The sequence below is a fragment of the Lolium rigidum genome, chromosome 2 (genome assembly GCF_022539505.1).
Source record: "Lolium rigidum isolate FL_2022 chromosome 2, APGP_CSIRO_Lrig_0.1, whole genome shotgun sequence".
Lineage (NCBI taxonomy): Eukaryota > Viridiplantae > Streptophyta > Magnoliopsida > Poales > Poaceae > Lolium > Lolium rigidum.
Genome location: NC_061509.1, coordinates 66,193,900 through 66,214,215, shown reverse-complemented (window position 1 = coordinate 66,214,215; position 20,316 = coordinate 66,193,900). Strand labels below are relative to the sequence as shown.

Here is a 20,316-nt window from a genome sequence, read left to right as displayed (position 1 = left end):
CTTATTGCAACCTTGAAGCCAACATATGGTTCAAGCATTGCCTATGGACAACACCTACAAATATAACTCAACGCAAACATTAGTCCATAGGGATTGTCATTAATTACCAAAACCACACATGGGGGCTCCATGCACTTTCAAAAGATACGGCTACTAGCCCGTGGAAACTGAATGATATGGACCTAGAAAAAGCTAATCTTACAAACCCGCTTGCCAAAAGGGCTCTAGACCTTGATGGGAAAGAAATCGTTGAAGATGAAACCGGTACCATAGTGGCAAACAACAACATGGAAGGGGTTGTAGCTGCTGAGGGGATTTCTCTAGCTGAGGCTATGGTTGGAGAGGTTGACAAAGATAGGAAGAAACGACCAAAGAAGGACGGAGCTGACTCCACTTCATTCGGATCGGAGGGTTCCCGTGAGGAACCTGTTCGGTTGCAATGAAAATATTATATTGGAACTGCCACGGGTTGGGTAATGCCGCGGTAGTTCGAGCGCTTCTTGATGTCTTGAGGCGTCATAACCCAGACGTGGTGTTCTTGTCGGAGACCCACCTCGATGTTTATCCGGCAGAATGTCTTAGGAGGAGAGCAAAGATGAACTTTAAGATCGTTCAGGATAGTGATGGAAGACGTGGAGGTATTCTTATATTCTGGAGGAAAGAGGTCAATATCTACCAAATAAGGGCGGGGCCAAATTTCATTGATGTCTGTATAGAGGAAGGATGCCAATTTTTTTTGGAGATTTACTGGAATGTATGGTGAATTTAAATGGGAGGAAAAGTACAAAACTTGGAACATAATGAGGTCAATACATCAAAAATAATTTTCCATGGATTGTTATGGGTGATCTTAATGAAATTATGTTTGACTATGAGAAGGAAGATGGGCGTCAACGACCCCCAAGGTACATCCAGGATTTCCATAGGGCCCTGGATAATTGTGATCTCAGTGATTTGGGTTATGTTGGAGATATGTTTACTTGGAACAGAGGTAACATGAGATCGAGATTGAACAGAGCAGTGGGGAACCTGAGTTGGAGCCAAATGCATACAGATGCGGTTGTGATCCATCTGGAGTATAGTCACTCGGATCATACACCTCCTTTGCTTGATACAGAATACTATACATCCTGAACTCAACTCAAATGCCTAAACATAATAATTTTCAAGAAAAATGGTTCAGGGAGGAGAATTTTGGAGAGGTTGTTAAGGAAGAATGGGAGTGATGAGCGCAGATTGCACAGTGTTGGGGAACCCCAAGAGGAAGGTATGATGAGCACAGTAGCAAGTTTTGCCTCAGTACTCCTTCCGTCTCAGTTTACTAGTCTTCCCCGTATCCCTAGGTCGTCAATTTGACCTATATAATTTAAATTATATAATGTAAAAATCATATTATTATAAAATAGAACATCTAAACTATCTAATGATATAATTTTTGTAACATATAACTAATGCTAACTTGATCAAATTTGCGACCTAGGGGTACGCGTATGCCTAATAAACTGTGAGAGAGGGAGTAAGAAACCAAGCTTTAATCGACCAGTAGGAGAAAGGCGTGATTTCTGAAGGTGTTTCTAGATGACTTGTGGCAGGACGCACTACCAGCGTCAGCAACAATGTGGAATCTGCACACAACACAACCAAAATACTTTACCCCAACTTACGGTGAGGTTGTCAATCTCATCGGTTTTGTTGAAAACAAAGGATTAACCGTATAGTGTGAAAAGATGATGTTTGTTTGCAGTGAAATTAAAGAGAACAGTGTTCGCAGTAAGTAAACAGAACAAGATGATTTTGTCAGTGTAAAAGAAAGGACCGGGGTCCACAGTTCACTAGAGGTGTCTCTCTATAAAGATAAATAACATGTTGGGTGAACAAATTATATCTGAGCAATTGACAGAATAAAGACCATATATGACAAGATGATTACTATGAGATTCACTCGGGCATTACAACATAATACATAGACCGTAATCCAATTGCGTCTATGACTAATAATTCACCTTCAAGTTATCGTCCGAACCCCTTCCAGTATTAAGTTGCAAGCAACAGATTATCGCATTAAGCAATGTGTGTAAAGTAAACAATAGAATTATCCTTAGACAAAGCATTGTTGTTTTCCTAGTAGCAACAGCACATCTACAATCTTAGAAGTTATTGTCACTCTTCCAGAAAACTAGAGGCATGAACCTACTATCGAGCATAAATACTACCTCTTGGAGTTACAAGTATTTACTTGGTCAAAACATCTGCTAGCAACGAAGAGCATGCAAGATCACGAATAACATATCATAAATATATAATCGATCTTAACATAGTATTCAATGTTCATCGGATCCCAACAAACACAACATGTAGCATTACATAAAGATGATCTAGATCATGATAGGCAACTCACAAGATCTAAACATGAGGCACAAATTGGAGAAGACAACCATCTAGCTACTGCTATGGACCCGTAGTCCAGGGATGAACTACTCAAGCATCACTTCGGAGGCGGGCATGGCGATGTAGAGGCCTTCGGTGATGATCTCCCTCTTCGGCAGGGTGCCGGGAAGAGCTTCAGAACCCTCCCGAGCTAGGATCCGCGATGGCGGCCGCAATGAAACTTTTCGTGGATGGAGGCTCGGGTATTTAGGTTTTTCCTGAGATCGTGAATAAATAGGCGAAGGGACGAGGTCGGTAGACGCCTGGGGGGCCCACACCACCCCTTGGCGCGGCCAGGGTCTGGGCCGCGCCAAGGCATAGTCTAGCCCCTTGTGGCGCCCCTTCATCTCTCCTTCGGACTTCGTCTTCGTTACGGTAAAATAAGATCTTCCGCTTTTGTTTCGTCCAATTCTGAGAATATTTCTTGTACAACTTTTTTGAAGTACAAAACAACAGAAAAAAGAGAACTGGCACTATGGCATCTTGTTATGTTAATAGGTTAGTGCCGGAAAATGTATAAAAGTGCAACAAAGTGTAAACAACACATATAGAAATTGGTGTAAAACAAGCATGGAGCATCAAAAATTATAGATACATTTGCGACGTATCAGGGAGGCGGCGGCAGGAGCTACAAACCCGATCGACGTACTCCAACGCTTGAAGGCAATGTATGCTGGGCTACATGCATGGGATCAGAGGGTGCTGTGGGGCCCAAGAAGAGGTTGCGCGCGGCCCAGAGATAATTGGAATCGGTGATGCGTGGGCCCATTAACCCAGATAGTGACCGTAAAAAACATGAAATTGCAGGATTGTTTGAGAAGCATTTGGAGCAAGAGGAGATTAGATGGAACCAACGTTCAAGAGCAAATTGGTTACAAAATGGTGACCGAAATACCTCTTACTTTCACAGTTTTGCTACGGCACAGAAGAAAATGAATACAATTAAAAAAATGAAAAATTCCAATGGTGACTTCGTGGAAGGTAATGACAGTTTAAATCCGGTTATTCTAAGTTACTTTTCTAATATCTTCTCCACGGAGAACAATGTTATTGAACCAGCATTTCTAGAAAGGATCTCTCCTAAAGTAACCCAACAGATGAATGAGGATCTGATTGCTCCTTTCACCGTTGAAGATGTGAAAAAAAGCGGTGTTATCTATTGGTGATCTAAAAGCACCTAGACCGGATGGTCTTCATGCCATGTTTCATAAAAAGTTTTGGCACTTAGTGGGTCATGACATTACATCTGCAGTTCAGAAGTCAGTTAATGATAAATCAATTCTGGAGGGATGCAACGAAACAGTAGTTGTTCTTATTCCGGAAGTTGATAATCTAGAGGAGGTTTCCCAATTCAGGCTGATTTCTTTATGTAATGTGGTTTATAAAATATTCTCGAAAATTTTGGCTGCAAGATTGAAGTTAATTCTGCCTGAGATCATTTCCCCAACACAAAGCGCGTTTGTCCCAGGAAGATTAATTACTGACAATGTGTTGGTGGCATATGAGTGTGTTCACAAAATCAAGAATAAAAGAGAGGGAAAGACTGGTCTGTGTGCAGTTAAATTGGATATGCATAAAGCATATGATAGAGTGGAATGGGATTTTCTGAGAAAGATGATGATGAGGCTTGGGTTCCATCAGGAGTGGATTGATCTGGTTATGGCATGTGTAACATCTGTTTCCTACTCTGTTCAGTTCAATTCCCAACTGACTGATGGCTTTGTTCCAACTAGAGGTATTAGGCAAGGGGATCCATTGTCTCCTTACTTGTTCCTTCTTTGTGCGGAAGGTTTATCAAGTTCTTTGTTGCATGTTGAAGAGATTGGTGGCATTGAAGGGGTAAAAGTGTGCAGGGGTGCACCATTAGTATCACACCTACTATTTGCTGATGATTTTTTGATCCTCTTGAAAGCATATTTGAACAATTCAATCTCCTTACAGCAAGTTCTTGAGTCCTATTGTGCAAATTCGGGTTAGTTTGTAAGTGTGGAAAAATCTAGTATTTTCTTTAGCCCTAATACTCATGTGGATGTCAGGGTTCAAGTTTGCAACACCTTAAATATTAATACTGAGGCACTGTCTGATAAGTACCTTGGTCTCCCAGCTCTGGTTGGAATTGATAGAAGTGACTACTTCTTACATTTGGTTGCGAGAGTACTTCAATTGATTAAAGGATGGAAGGGAAAAAACAACTTTCTATTGGAGGAAAGGAAATTTTGATAAAAACTGTGGCTCAATCTATATCTATTTATGCTATGTCGGTTTTCTTGATCCCAAAGAAGGTCTGCAAAATGATTACTGATATAATAGCTCAATTTTGGTGGGGTGACAATGATCAAAGTAAAAAAATGCACTGGTACTCGTGGTGGAAGATGTGACCTACACTCTTTTAACCTAGCTATGATGTCTAAACAAGTGTGGAGGTTGATTGATGAACCAAATTCTCCGTGTGCCAGAATTCTCCGGGCTAAGTATTACCCACATGGTGATGTTCTTAAAGCTGGGACGAAATCGGGATCATCTTTCACATGGCAAAGCATAGTTGCTGGTATTCAGTCTTTCAAAAGGGAATGTATATGGAGGGTGGGAAATGGTGATAGAATTGATATCTGGCGGGATTGTTGGATTCCTACAAACCCGGACCGCAGAATTCTTACCCCTCGAGGCGATTGCATTCTTTCTAAAGTTGAGGAGTTAATTGATTCAACTTCTGGTGATTGGGATCGTGACCTTATTGAGAGTATTTTCAATCCTCTAGATGTATCTCGGATATTGCAGATTCCTCTACATACAGGTGCGTTCGATGACTTTATTTCATGGCATGGTACCAGGAACGGGATGTTCTCAGTTCGGTCTGCGTACCATATTGAGTGGCGGCACCAATTTAATGGAGTCACCTATCGATCTCTTATTTCTGGTACATCTCTTGATAATCCTACGTGGAAGATATTATGGAAGTTAGCAGTCCCAGCTAAAGTTAAAATTCACCGTTGGCGTATTATGCATGGTGTCATTCCCCTAAAGGCTATTTTGTTTAGTAGACATATTGCTACTTCAGATACTTGTCTGATCTGTGACCAGGAATCAGAGGACATCCTTCACATGGTTTTCATATGCCAGTGTGCTGCTCTGATTTGTGAGGCTATCGGTGTTGCGGATGTGATTGAGATGGCCATGGCTGCTAGTAACTCGGGACCTCAAGTCCTTGAGACCATTCTCAAGCTTCCCCTGGCCTCGGCTCCAGGTTTCGATGCCCTGAAGATTCCAGAGTTGATTGCGGTTGGAAGCTGGTACATTTGGTGGCTTCGTCGCTGGCAAACCCATGGTGAGAAGGTCCCTCTTGTTCGACATTGTGTGAACTCGATTAGGGTGATTACGGCGAACGCAGGAAGATCTTCTCTCCCAGCGAATTCTGCTAAGAAGCATATATAGTCAAGACCTCTAGCTCGGAATCTAAAATTGAATGTGGATACGGCTTTTTTGGACGGAGAACATGCAGGTGCCTCTAGTGCAATTCTGCGTGATGGTCAAGGAAACTTTGTGGCGGCCTCTTCGGCATTTATACCGCATGTGAGTTCGATGGCAATGGCTGAGGCGATGGCATTGTTGCATGGCCTTGTACTGGTGAACTGTATGGGATGTAATTCTGTGGAAGTTGAGTCTGATTCAGTCGAAGTAATCCAATTTTGCATAGGGGAAGAAAGAATATAGAATGATGCAACGGCCATTTATGCTGATATATTTGAGCAAGTTGCAAGTATTGGAAATGTGGAGTTTTCACATTGCAGGAGGGAGACTAATGCTGTTGCACGGAATAGTTTTAGTAAGTTTTATTCTCCCTGCCCTCCTAAATGATGTAACTGTGTGGAGCAGCAAGTTTCTTCCGCACTCTTTTCCTTGCCAGAGTACCTAAGGGGACCGGAAGGTTTTTAATGAGGCGGCTTGTTAGCTCGGGTTTATATATATATATATTGAAAATTCAAAAAAAAAAGTAGAACTCTGTCCAACATAACTCCGCCACCAAAATGCAACTCTATCAAATCTTCTGAGAACACATTCCAATTCCCGAACCAGTGCCTAGACTGGATACTGCAACACGACACAGGACAGCGCCTAGTCTTCAGGGAAGGCCTCAAAAGGATCATCAACTGACAAATCTGATCCCGCTTCTAGGCTCCAAGAACCACCTCCTATAGGATAGCAACTGCCCTTTAACTGCACTTTGCAGTCTCTGTTAGCCCAATTAGCACAACAAAGGGCCCCCAGTCCAGCAACCACCACTTGACTCTCACGGTAAGTTAGGTCATTTTTCATCACGATGAACATTCTCTCTAGATTTTGTGCATTCTCCGCGATGAACATGAGAAAATCAAACTCTTCGCGGTTGCCTTGTACCTCATGGAAAGACAAAATCTTGAGGTGCGACTGGACACACTCAATAGGACTTGTCTCCTGCCAGATCTTCAGACTAAGGTTGCTAGTGGGTTCACCAAGTACCTGAGACTGCAATTGAAATCAGCAAACAATTCAGCTGCACATAGCGGTGATAATACAGCGGCAATCTTATGCAATATAGTGATGATGATCTGAATGCCAGAAAGGGCGACGCGAGGGGGTGTTACCTCGACAACCAATGTATCAACACTAGGAAAGCATCTGAGGAAGCTGGGAAGCATCTTGACTTCACTATGGACTCCAAATTGCAGTTGCACAGCCAACATCTGGACGCTTGACACAGTGGTGTTTGTGCTCGCCTTTGTTCCAGCCTTCAATGCACCAGAAGACCAAAAATCAATCAAACAAACACACACAGACACACACACACACACACACACACAATTGGCATCGATTTTTTCTAAAATTTGGCAAGGTTATTTGCTCGGTCACCTTGCTAGCCTACCATGTAGTGATTATACGGTGATCGACTACTCGGCCTTTTACTCGATTTGTCTATTTAGAATAACAGATTAATATAGGTTTTTTTTGGCACATGCCACTAATTTTGCAGATCCGCTGGTTACCATGTAAAGGTAAGAGTTCAAAAATATCATTCAGGTGTAAACAAGCAGTGTGAATTTAACACAAGGACTAAATATGAAAAGATGTATATTTTATTAACCTCTGGAAGATACACTACTAGCATTGCCATACCAAATAAAAACCTAGAATGACTAAATGTAAGCACAAAATTTACTGGTTTTAGATTCTTAAAAATTAGAAACCATTAAACTAAAGTTCACCAAAACAAATATCTGGAATTCAAACATCTCCAAAAACTAAAAAGTATTCAGAGAAAGGAAAGTCAAAGCAAAATAAAAATAATTAGAATAGTGTGATGATAACATGCTTTTTCAAGACAATCTCACTATGTACTCCAATTCAGTGGTACCACAAAAGCGATCAATATAAAAAAAATAAGATAAAATGTTCATTAGTAACGCATATATAGATACTGTATGTTAACTTTGAAGCACAGGCATACAGTTTTTTTTTAAGTCAAACGCTTCATGAGAATATGTAAGGAGATGCATGTTATGTACACTTTAGCAAGCATCGAAATTTTAGGCAACTGTTCATTGATAGAAGAAGTAAGCATCGAAATGTTAATGTATGTAATGTACACTTTAGCAACTATATTTTTACACCCGTAAAAGACAAGAGAAGTCACCAGCTAATAGGGGAAATCATAAGAATCCCTAATATATGGTAACTTACGCTTGATAAATTAATGCTAAGTTTCTATAATCATCTTACCTCCCAAGAGACAAGTAGAATACCTTAATGGCGTTCTTATAATCTTATATACTATACATTTCTAATAGAATCAAAACGATTATACTGTTTGGATGTATGCTAGAGGTTCAAAAGTGAGAACACATTAGTTTGGTCCTAGTAGCATGAAAAGTGAGGTCACCTGATGAAAGATATAGATAACTGTATGTCAATGATGCAAATTTTCAGCTGGAAGGAAGCATTAATTGAAGAAGGATCGAAACTTGAGCAAGATTATTATAATCAATCATGTAATGGTAAATCGGGAGCTTTGCTAATCTTTGGCTTATCCTGTTAATTACTCGTTCTGTGCTAATCTTACTGGTGCCGCACCTACTCTGACTACTTGACTGAGTAAACTGAGTTTTAGAACATTGTTAGATGTAAGCATTTGACTCGTTTAGAACCTTGTTCCGTCCATATCATGAAAAAGAAATGCAATCTGAGATGTGAGTGGACATGGCGATGCATCGTACCTTGATGACGGTGTTGCCGATCTGCAGCACGTGCACTCCTGGCTCCAGGTATCCCAGCACGCGCAGCTTAGGGGCATGTCCAATCTTGAGTGCAGTGCTGGTTTGGTTCACGCGGCGGCGCTCGATCCAATTTCTCCAGAGGAAGAGACGCTCCAGGCTTGGGGCGTCCACCACGGCGACCTCCTCCAGGATGGACAAGCAGAACTGCGCGGACCGTAGGATGTGGTTGGTGAGACGGGCGCGCAACGGGGTAACGCTTCCGGTGACCGTGAGGATCTCCAGAACGGGGCTGACGGCGAGCACGAACTCCAGGTCCTTGTCCTCCATGGCGACGCAGGCAAGGACGAGCCGATGAAGGTTGGGGAAGCCCACGCCGCGCGGGAGGGCGGCGGTGTCGGGGAACATCCAGGCGCCGATGTAGAGCCGGCAGAGGGAGGCGCAGCTGAAGAGCGAGGAAGGGAGGCGCAGGCCGCGGAGGGTCCAGGGGCGGTTGACGAAGACGAGCTCGTCGACGCGCGCCCTTGGTGGCGAGGATCTGGAACCAGCGCGCGCGCGAGCAGGCGGCGGTCGGCGACGTCCATGAAGCTGCAGGTGAGGCTGGCGAACGGGAAGGGCCCGGGATGCTCAGCTTCTTCCGAGATTTTTGAATCAGCTTCTTCCGATCGACCATGCGGATAACCCAGGCAAGGCAAGTTGCCCATTAAACTTCTTATTGTTTGAAAATATTATCAATACGAGTAGTCCAAATTGCTCAGGGTGCTAAGATAAAAACCTCCTTGAGAAAAGCTGCTAGAAGAAAGATTTGAGAGACTGCATAAACATCTGAAGATAGAGGACCACCGACCAACATCAAGTAGCAAAGGTGTAGTGGAAGAAAAGATGGTCTCTGGTTTCTAAGTGAGCTGAACCACACATAATGAAAGCACAATTAGGATTAATTGAAGCAGATCTCACACGTGCGCTGCTGCATCGCCTCGGCTGTGTGCCCTCCCCCGACTGTCCATTTTGCCCGGGCAATACAGAAAGCGTCGTGCACTTATTCGTTTGCTGCCCCCACCTCCGGCCTTTGTGGAACATCGTCTCTCCCTCGGGGCGTCCCCACGATGGTGATGACTTACCAGCTCTCCTCAATGGCCTCTCTGGAGATCTGCCACATGCCACAGATGCACAAGAGGGCGCGGAACACTGCCATCCTTGCTCTCCTATGGTCCATTTGGAAGTCCCGAAACAGGATGGTCTTTGACGCGGGTCTCATGTCTACTGCCCGGGTGATAGCTATGGTCGTTGACCACCTACGCTTATGGGTCGTATGTGCCTCTGCTAGAGTTGACACGGGCCCCATGTTGGCCTGGTGCTAGTCCATCTCCTAGCTTCTCCAGATCCCCCCCCCCTTGTATCCCCCCCCCCCCCCCCTGTCCTGGACACGGTATGCCGCCCCAGACCCAGGAGTGCTGGTTGCAGCCCTCCCTGGTGTCGCTCCTTGTACTACTGTCTTTTTGATGAAATATGAGTTCAGGTGGGCAAATCGCCCCCCGTTGATTTCTCAAAAAAAAGTTGAAGCAGATCTCTGGTCTTCAGTCTGTTATGATGAAAATACCAACGAAACACTTTGTGCTTCCTGCGACAGCAAGTGTCCCATAGCACGTAAAGGAAGGAGAAGCATGAACCGGCCCTTGAAAATATTTCCATACATCAGTGTCTGTAGCCTGCACAACTTGTTGCAATTCAGCTAGTTCCTGAAAGCCTTGCTCTGAAAGTGGCAAGTGGAAGAGATGCTCCTCTATTTAATCATTTGTTGCACAGAAATATTTTCATCCAGCACAAAAGAGAAGACATGAGGCCATAGTGTTTGAGGATCAAAATCTGACCAAGCATCTTTCCAAAATAAAGTTGTATTGCCTTGTTTAACTTGGCAGGAGGCAAATGTTTTGATACATAGGCAAAAGCTTTAGACAGTCCCTCCACCGGAACGAACCATCACTAGGCTTGAAATGAGGAAGTCAATTTGTTTATATGACTCATATCAGCTTTAACCCAAGGTAGACCATGCTGATTGGATCACACAAACTTGGTAATGCAAAGTTTCTCCAAAGATATTCCTCGATCCTGATTAATCCAAAGGTTTCTACCAGATGGTAAGATAGATGTGGGGAGTGGGTCTACCATGTTTGGTGACACTTGGACAACTGTAGGTGATAATTTGAACTTAAGTGCAAAAATGGCCACAAGTATTTGGTCAATGCCAATTGTGTTTTCACTATGCCAAGTCGGGTTGACCTTTGCATTGGATGTCAACATGGGGGTGATGAACATTGCAGCAAGAGTTGGTGCTTTTTGGATTGATGTAGGTGGAGGTTTGTATCGAAGGTACAAAAATGGCCCTTTGTGCAAGAAACATAGGGCTAGGATGTTCAAGCGGGGTCAAAACATTTATAGGGGTAAATATATTGAGATAAGGACCGTCTCCAAAAAAATTGATGATATTTAGAGATGTAGAGGCATATATAGAAATACATTGTCAAAAAGGATAGGAAACAAATATTTTTTGCTGGAAATATTGCATTGGCATTGCAATATTTTTGAATAAGTGGATTATACATGTGTAGAGTAGTCTCTGGGAAGTTTTGGAGAATTTTCCAAGCAAAGGGAATTATGGATGCTTTGGGAAGTGGAATATTGGACTTCATTTCTCAATACGATTGGGGTTTCAAGGATAAAACCCTACACGATGGTGAAATATTCTACAGTACTTCATATAAATTCACTAAAAGATTATAATGTTTCCCCACTTTTTGGTTGCACTTCCAAGACTTGGGAGCAAGGGAGGCGGCAGCACACCATACTATGCATGGTATAGTAAGTTGAGGTACTTTTGCCAAGAGCATACTGTAAACATTTCGCCTCAAACTGCCTTCGATCCAAACCAACCCGTTTACTACAGAGACAGGACGAAGATCACAGGAATACAGATCATATCATCTCATCAAATATTCCTATATAGCACTCACACGAATTCATTTCTTGTGTTGCATGAAAAACTGGTAATGACTACGAAGCCAGCAATTTGAGTCCAATAAGACCTCTATATTTCTCTCAGCAGAGCAACAATAAAAAAAAGAAAAAAAAAAAAGGAAAAACCATGTGGCAGAATTAGGTTACTTTGTCATTTACAACTCTTCCAATGTACAACTGTATTTTCCAGAAAAAGACAACATCTGAATTTCTTCTTTTTAGAATCAGCAGCATCTGAACTAGCAACCTTTCATGTACACACAAAATGTCAGACATTGTACACTGGTCCACTTCTGCACACGCAAAAAAAAAGATCTTGTGCCATCAGAATTTTACTGTCGCGTGGAGCTCTGATACAGATTCAATCTCCTTTGTACTCTTGCCAGTTTAGTACTCAGTGAATCTGTGACTCTGCGTCTACCCATCGACCACCCAGACGATATCAGTACAGCCAGACTGAAGCGAAGAATTTCAGATGAAGAGATAGCCCGCCAAAATTTCTGTGGTTGTGTAACACATGCAGCTAAAATAAGAATGCAATTGCCTTATCGTACTGAATCACAAGGGAATAAGAGACCACTCTCCAGATGAGTCACAAGGGGAGAAGATTCCGTGCATAACGGGTAGCGGGGTTGTTTCGTCCAAGGCCCAACCCTAGGCCCAAAGGGGTCTTGTCAGCCTTCTTACTGTGATTGCAACATTTAGATGAACTGACATGGCGATGAGATTTCGAGTTGGCTTGTGAATCAGCACAACATTGGTCAGCGCCATTACCATGAAGTGGCATGCTCTCACCATTCTGCGGGACTGCACTTCTTGTCATTTGAATCGTTGCCATTTCCTCATCAGGATGCAATGTCTGTTCTACCTTCTCAATATCCTCATTGTACCCCTTCAGGAAGAAGTCAGAACAGTTCCTACGCACCCCGTGGTCAAATGGATTTCTGAACCGACCACCTGGGCCTCTGAGATAACTGTACCTCAGGGCATTTGCCATCTCATTTGTTGTTATATTTCCGGATATCTGCAAAGCAGGAAGCAAGAAATGATCGACACATGGAGAAGAGTGCGGGATAAAGGCAAACAGAAAAATAAGACCAATCATTTTGAGTATGAAAAATGGAACACGGTAACAATGAAAAATATGATGAATCATATCGTACGCAGAAATTATAACCTCTATAATCATATGTAGGCACAAGCATATGCATAAACAGAATACATCTGTGTTGATCTCAGTGCTAGACTATGGGAAATGCAAACAAAGTACAGGTGGCACTTGGCACAGGAAGCATAATATGTAACAATGTACAAATGGGTAAAACAATGAAATGGCACATAGATGTTCGTCAAAGATTGCGGCACATGGTTTAGAAACTACATCCACGCTGTGCCAGTGACAAAAGGATGCAAAAAAGGTATTGTTAGATACTTAAATGGAGTCTAAATGATCAAACAATTGATTGCTCATGGCAGGAAACACATCCTTACTTGATGAACACTGTTGCACATTTCACAAGCAAAAGAAAAAAAGCGTAAGAGACTTGTTTGTACTCATTAACTTGTATCAAGTGCTTCTGCTAACATGGATTCAATCTAGGCCTTGGATTGCTACCAAAGCATACTCTACCAATTTTTTGGTCATAACCAAAAGATAGGTTCTTATTTGGATAGTTGCCAATTTTTTGGCTTTGCCAATGTTCCACTACCAATTCTAGTTCATTTTTTTAGCCAATGTTGGCTTAACTTGTGGGTAAGGAATAGTTCAACCAAAATTTAGCCAATATTTTGGTAGGGCAATCTTGGGCACAAACCAAACACACCCATAATCAAAGATACGAAAAGATAAAAAATTGGCATGGTTCCTACCTGTGACGCTTGAACTAATGTTAGAGTTATAACACCAAAGAAAAGGAAGAGATCCATTACAAGAAAAGACACCACCCAAGGATGGTTTGTAGCTGAATAGTCAAGCCATCCACCAAATGATGCTGGAGAGGCTGGATCTCCTACGATTCCTGCCGTTGCGAAAATAACGAAGGTTAGGAAATCTTCTGTGCTACAAACTGTAAAGGCAAAAGAAAAAAGATGGCTACATACTTATGATGGCCGTAACACCAGTAATGATCATCGCAGAGACTTCTAGGATAAGAAACATAAAGAACTCCCATTTGTTCTTCTGCAATTGGAACCACTTGTTGCTTAGAACTTATAATACTGAGAGTTTATATCACAAATATTCAAAAGGGAATAACAAAATTGTGATTCTTCAACTAGGACAGAACAGCTATTCGGCCTCAGCTTGGGTGCGTATACCAGGTTTAGTTATCAGGATGTTTGGTTGAAACATTCATCTTTCTAATCATAAATTATTATTCGTTAAAAAAGACATTGCGTTTTAGTGAATGACACGGTCTCCAATAGCATCTTCAACCATTAGTTTGTGTAGGCATATATTAGCAAAACAATTGCAAAAAAAATGTGTTATAAGTCTTTTTCATCACAAATCTAATGATGTTAATCTCCCCTTAACAATCTAAAAAAAGTCTACAGATTAAAGTTAGACAAGTTTGACTGCACGCTTTCTAAAAAGTCATATATTTATGAACAAAAGTATTATTTGGTTACAAATAAGGAAGTTTAACATACAAAAAGGGATTGAATGAGTACCTTTCCTATGCAATTTGATACCCAAGGGCAGTGATGATCGAATTGCTCAACACATCGATCACATGTAGAGCAGTGTTTTGAGCGTATGGGTCTAACAATCTATTGAAAACAGAAATAGCGATTATTTGAGGCAAAATATATATAAAACTAGATTACTGATCGCACAATGAAGAAGGGAAATAACTTACTTTGCAAGTAATACACAGTTGAGACCAATTGCCAGCCAGAAGTTCTGGGTTATCTAGACCCCTCTTCAACAAAGGTTCCTAGAGGAGAAAACACAAGATTAACATTGCATATTTTCTACTACAGAACAATATTTCAAGTTCCCAAAGGTGAGAATCTATAAGGAAGTAGGAGATTAACATATTGATAGGGCGCCACAATGGCTTCCCAAATCTCTCAAGCTTACATCATCTCTTTGACTTTGTGTGTCTCTTATGTTCTTGTTGATGTAACCAGGATCTTTCCTGCATAACAAAAAGTATGTTCATACTCACTCCAAAAGTCGAAATGAATTTTAAATGGTCAAAATCACATATGGTACGAACACTGTATTCCAATAAAGAAATGAATTCTTACTTTTCCAAACCCGGCAAACAGTTATTATGTATTACATTTACATGTGAGAATAATATATGAGAACTCAATTTTTCGAAAAAGAATATGACTTCAAGGTGGCAATTATTAATATATTAGCATTCTCCTATATGGCTATATCAGCCTTCAAGTTATTAGCTACTGTACCATAACCAAATATTTACCTGCTACATCTATAAAACATAACCAGTCCAACTATTGCAAGGAAAACTCCCAACCATGAAAACAAGCCAAGTAATAACGTCATATTAGTGTTGTATTGTCCTGCAAAGGAAACAAATGATTATCATATTCCGGATAACTAATGAATCTGGCGAGCGTCAAGATAGTAATATTACCTGCGATAACTGAATGTATATATGCAACAATTAAGCCAATAATAATACACCAAAGAACAGGGGCAAGTCCTAATTTTGATAGCTTCACATAATAACTGTTCCCACCACATCCTCTTTCATGCACTTTTCTAGCATTCCCCTGCATAAAACCAAGCAAGCCATCTTAATCGATCTTTAGCATTGGCCTGCTGTACTGGGACAAATCTTACAATGAGGGTACTAATGACAACTGTAAGTCTCTAGTCCAGATAATCTAGACTGACAATAGGTAAAAGTATATTCTATACAGTATAGATGAGCACTTTGAGTAGTGGTCACCATTTTCTGCTTCAGCCATTCATGCCAGTATTGCTAAAAGTGTACTCTACAAAGTACAAACACAGATATCCACTTATTTAGTAGAAGGACGAATTAGTGCTGGGTAGCAGGAACTTATACAAAATCTATTGGAAAATAGCAGGGACCTTGGAACATACTGACTCCTCTAATACTGGAAACTACTTGCAATCAGGTCTGTAAAATAATTCTCTGGGATGAACACGTGCAAAGTGCAACTACGCAAACAAAACACAGCCATCAATAATGCATTTCATTCAGTTTAACTGACAAACCTATTAGAGTATAAATAAGATAGATTGACTCTTGAGATGCTAGAAAGTTACTCGAGTATCTTTACAAAAAAGTATTTATCAGTCCATAATACTTACAAGGTAAAATGCAACTTGCCGGTGATTCTTATCAGCAGCAAGTTGGGCTGGAGTTAACCCAGTATTGTCTTGCACCATAAGGTCCTCCTTCTTACCAACCTGAACTAGCACAGTGCACGACTCCATATTCCCCCGAATGGCAGCCCAATGTAAAGGAGTACAACCTACGGAAATCGTTTTATACCAGAAATGAATATTACGCTCCAAAGAAACAATAGTAAGGAGAACTCACGCTTCTCCAATAGGCTAAGTTGATGTAATCCATATTCAGGTGGTAGGAAAGGCTGTAAAGAAGTTCAATACATGCCTTCTTTATCTTGCCGTCCCCTATAAGCGCCCAAAAACAAAAGGAGACGTATGGAATCTGCAAAACCCTTATAAGCAGCCCTACAAATTTTAAGAATATATTGACACATCATTAGGGACAGCATGCAGTCATGTTTGAAAACATATTTAGAAGGGCGCACTTGTCAAAAAAAAGGGGAAAAGTACAAACCAGTGAAGAGGACTTCTGCCATCATTGTCAGGGACATCAGGATCAGCATTCCATTTTGCAATAATGTGATAAAGAAATGCTGTCTGACCATACTGTGCTGCAACATGTGTGGTCTGCGACATTACAGTAAATTGATTAAGGAACCCTGAAAAATATTCCACAAGCTAACACTGACACAATGACTTATTATTCTGTTGAGGCTTTTATGGTCAAACCAGGAGATTCCATGAGCTACAAATACCTAAGTAGTACATAAGTAGTGTTAGTACCAATATTGCAGACTGGCATTTGTAAGAAACCAGAGTCTAAAGTTTAATATAAACCAGTTGTTTCTATTCCAAAATTGCACTTGCATTGCAGGGAATGTTATGTAACCGAGTTACCAAAATTGAATGCTACAAGAGCACAAATCGATTGCACAAAGAAGTAAAAAAAAACATAACAATCGATATGAACAAAATGGTTGGTACTTGTACATCTATCCTGCCAAAACGATTACTATGGTAAGAGGCAGAGGTTATTATATCAACTTATAGAGGACTGACGGCAATGCTACACCATTTCTTAACCTGTGTACCACTAATAATACATTGTTTATTCTATGCCAGCGGTGTTGATATTCCTCAAATACATACACGCACGCATGTCAACCTCAGGTGAGCTAACCGATATATATTAGATAAGTATACGAGCGTTAGAGCTGACAAGCGCTGTGGGTATAATAGATAAGTTAAGACACAAACCTGATATCCATATAAATCAGCAGCATCCACCTTAGCTCCTTCTTTCAGAAGCAGTTCTGCAACTTGAATATGCCCACGCACTGCACTCCAGTGAAGTGCTGTTTGCCCTGTATGGTCGATAGCATTTACATCTGCTCCGTGCTGTCCAGATAACAAGCACATCATCATCATCATCACACAATAACAAACCAGAAAAAAGAGTATAAGTGTGAAGAGGTGCATAGCAAAATTGTGACAGATTAGGCAAAGATGAGCGTAGAGGCACTATGGTTAACCATCCTGAAGCTGGCACTTTCATTCATGATTAACCCCACAGATATACAGGAGGTCAAGTTGAGGAAGCCGATGTCAACGGGGTTGATTCGATTGCATTGTCTTAAACCTTAACAGCAGAACATACAATTGAAACGAACCAGCCAACCCAGTAGGATCCAGTGGGATTATGGCCTTAGAAAAGTTTACACGGCCAGTGGTTCACATAGGCAAAAGCCCTAACCAAGCTGGAAACAAAAGGCCTTGGACTGGCCCTGCTCAGACCAACCTACCAACTAAAACATCCACCAGCTACACACCAAAATAGCATAGAAGTAAAGCCCAAAACCTATACCGGATGCCCAGTGATCCCGGGACAACAAAAGGATGGTATTATACTTTCCTGCCATTGCAAGCCACGAACCAAAATCACACACCAGCCCCATGGCAATCGCAAAATTCGCAGCAGTAAGTGGGCAACAGTGTGGACATCAGAAAAAAAAACGTTCAGCAGGAGCTACACTGCAGCTCGGCCACGAAATTCGGAGCTGATCAATGGGCCAGCGATTTGCGAAACAATTGAACTGCGTGCGTCCCGGAACATACAACAAGCATTCCTCTATTGTTGTTGTACGAGCTGCGGTCAGTAGCTACGGAATTGGGGAGCACGGGGGAATGGCGTGGCGTACCTCGAGGATGTACTGGGCGGCGGCGACGCGGTTGTTGAGGGCGGCCCACTGGAGCGCGTGGTAGCCGAGGCCGTCGGGGTCCGTGACGGAGCGGCCCTCCCGCTCGACGAGGCGGTGCAGCTTCTCGAGGTCCCCGTAGGCGGCGCCCGTGTAGACGTCGTCCTTGAGCGACTCCTCCGCCGCGTCCGCCTCGGCCACTCCGGTGGCGACGGCGGTGGTGACGACGGCGGCGGCGGTGGCGGTGGTGTCCTCGAGCACCTCGATCTCCGACGCCATGGCGGGATCGGGGTCCTCGGGATTGGGTCGGAGGGGACGGGAGGTTGGCTCGGCTGGAGGGACCTTGTCGCAACGCAAGGCCGTTTTTGACTCGGTATTTCTGGTGTTTAATTATTTCCTTGTTTTCGGCCGGAGGAGGAAGAAGACGGACGCAGCCGCAGGGAACGACCGAAGCAGGCGAGATGGGCATCTTTCGCACGGCGACGCCACATTTGACCATTTTCCCCTACTACTATTGCTAGAGATAAAATAGAGGGAACGCGTCTACTATTTTTTTATCAAAATGTAAATTTCTTCATCTTGGGATATACTCTTCTTCTACCCAATTTAATATTTTTCCATTCTCGTGCCATACATTTGTATGCAGAAACACCGTTGACCCCTGTCACTAATGTTGTCCAGCTGAAGTGCACCAGTTTCGATTCGATTTCTCCCTGGGTCCCGGCTTCAAAGCTTGCATATGGTGGAAGAGCCTCTCTCGCTTACCTGAGGAGCACCCCGATGAGGAATCCTCGATCCATGTTGTGATGGACTAGTTGAGTTCGTCGTTTTGGAATTCCTGGAAGTCGTAGAATTCTGGTGTAATGTAGTGATTTTTGGTGGTGTTTGGATAGTTGCTAGGTTCTGGCGTGCTTTTGAGGCGCTAAGCTGTGGTAAGTTCACTGTCATGGTGCCCCTCCTATGGGTGTTAGTTTCAGTTTAAAGCTTTAGTTGCTGCTTTTGGTTATGGTTTGGTGCTCTGAACAATGTGGTTTCGTTCCGGGGAGATGTCTCCCTATGCTAAAAAAAAACATTTATATGCATTATTTCCTTTTTCTGATTTAAAGTCTTTGCCATGTGTTTTATTATAATAGGTGAATTAGTGGACAGGTGGATGGTTGTGTTTAAAGTTTAAACTAAATTTTCTTTGAGCTAGTGGTAGTAGACTGACATGCCAAACATTTAGACATATGCTCAAAAAACATTCTAAGCGTCAAGAGAATCTGAATATTTTAACAAGTGTGAATTTTCATAGTAGAAAAAGGGACGTATTTTGCGACTTGTGCCAACAAATTGGTGCTTCGGAAACTACTTCTTACACCACTATTTTCTAGGACATAATTCATGCAACTTTGCTCACACGTAAAAGACACAAACATGTATGTGTCAAAAATATCAAATTGGTTTGAATTTTGTAAAACATTTTTGTATGAGCATATGTTCTAGGAACCAAATCGTGGCAACAAAATATGTGGATACGAACTCTTTTCATATTTATATTTGCCATACTTGTCCATGGAGAGAGATTATGGCCTACTAATATTTTTATTGAGTTTTATATGAAGAAATATTCCATGGGTATTGCGTGAAATCATATGTTATATTCAAGTATGAATGTCATGTAGATAAAGATATATCTTAAGAATTGGCATCAATATCATCGATTTGAAGAGAAAATTTTGATATGATCAAGAAGAAGAAACCAAGATGTTGAAAGAAGAAGAAAGTAAAGAACATCAAGTGATGGCCAAGATGATCCAGGTGTGATTCAAAGAATGGCCATGTGAGAGTTGGGCCTATTGGAAGCATAGCTTGAAGGAGATGATGAAGGAGACAGAGTGAGCTCTTGATGAGTATCTTCGAGACATTAACATAATGGACAAAGAAAAAAATGAAGTGCAAGTTCAAGTTCAAGATGAGATGAAGTTCTTGTGGGGAACTCAAATAATCCATGCTCGATCTAACTTATGTGTTAAGCCATGGATGATCATGACCTTGAGAGTTTGATTTTAAGAGAAGAGTTTGATACATGGCTCCAAGTCGGTGTCATAATAGACTCATGAGTTACAGAGCGCTGCGAAGGCTCACCTTCTTCTCC

General features: G+C 41.9%; 1 protein-coding gene and 1 pseudogene across 1 annotated transcript; both read right to left on the bottom strand.

Moving 5' to 3' along the window:
- Nucleotides 1–6,540: 6,540 nt before the first annotated feature.
- LOC124689823 lies at nucleotides 6,541–9,376 on the bottom strand (annotated as a pseudogene).
- Nucleotides 9,377–11,849: 2,473 nt separating this feature from the next.
- LOC124691865 (protein S-acyltransferase 24-like) lies at nucleotides 11,850–18,540 on the bottom strand. Its single transcript, XM_047225145.1, has 13 exons — nucleotides 18,183–18,540; nucleotides 17,242–17,382; nucleotides 16,499–16,611; nucleotides 16,310–16,389; nucleotides 16,003–16,166; nucleotides 15,296–15,434; nucleotides 15,122–15,221; nucleotides 14,770–14,827; nucleotides 14,546–14,623; nucleotides 14,358–14,456; nucleotides 13,788–13,866; nucleotides 13,557–13,705; nucleotides 11,850–12,711 (listed from the first exon to the last, which is right to left on the bottom strand). The coding sequence occupies exons 1-13, from the start codon at nucleotides 18,456–18,458 to the stop codon at nucleotides 12,280–12,282; spliced, it is 1,908 nt and encodes a 635-aa protein (XP_047081101.1). The 5' UTR covers nucleotides 18,459–18,540; the 3' UTR covers nucleotides 11,850–12,279.
- Between the last annotated feature and the right edge of the window lie 1,776 nt (nucleotides 18,541–20,316).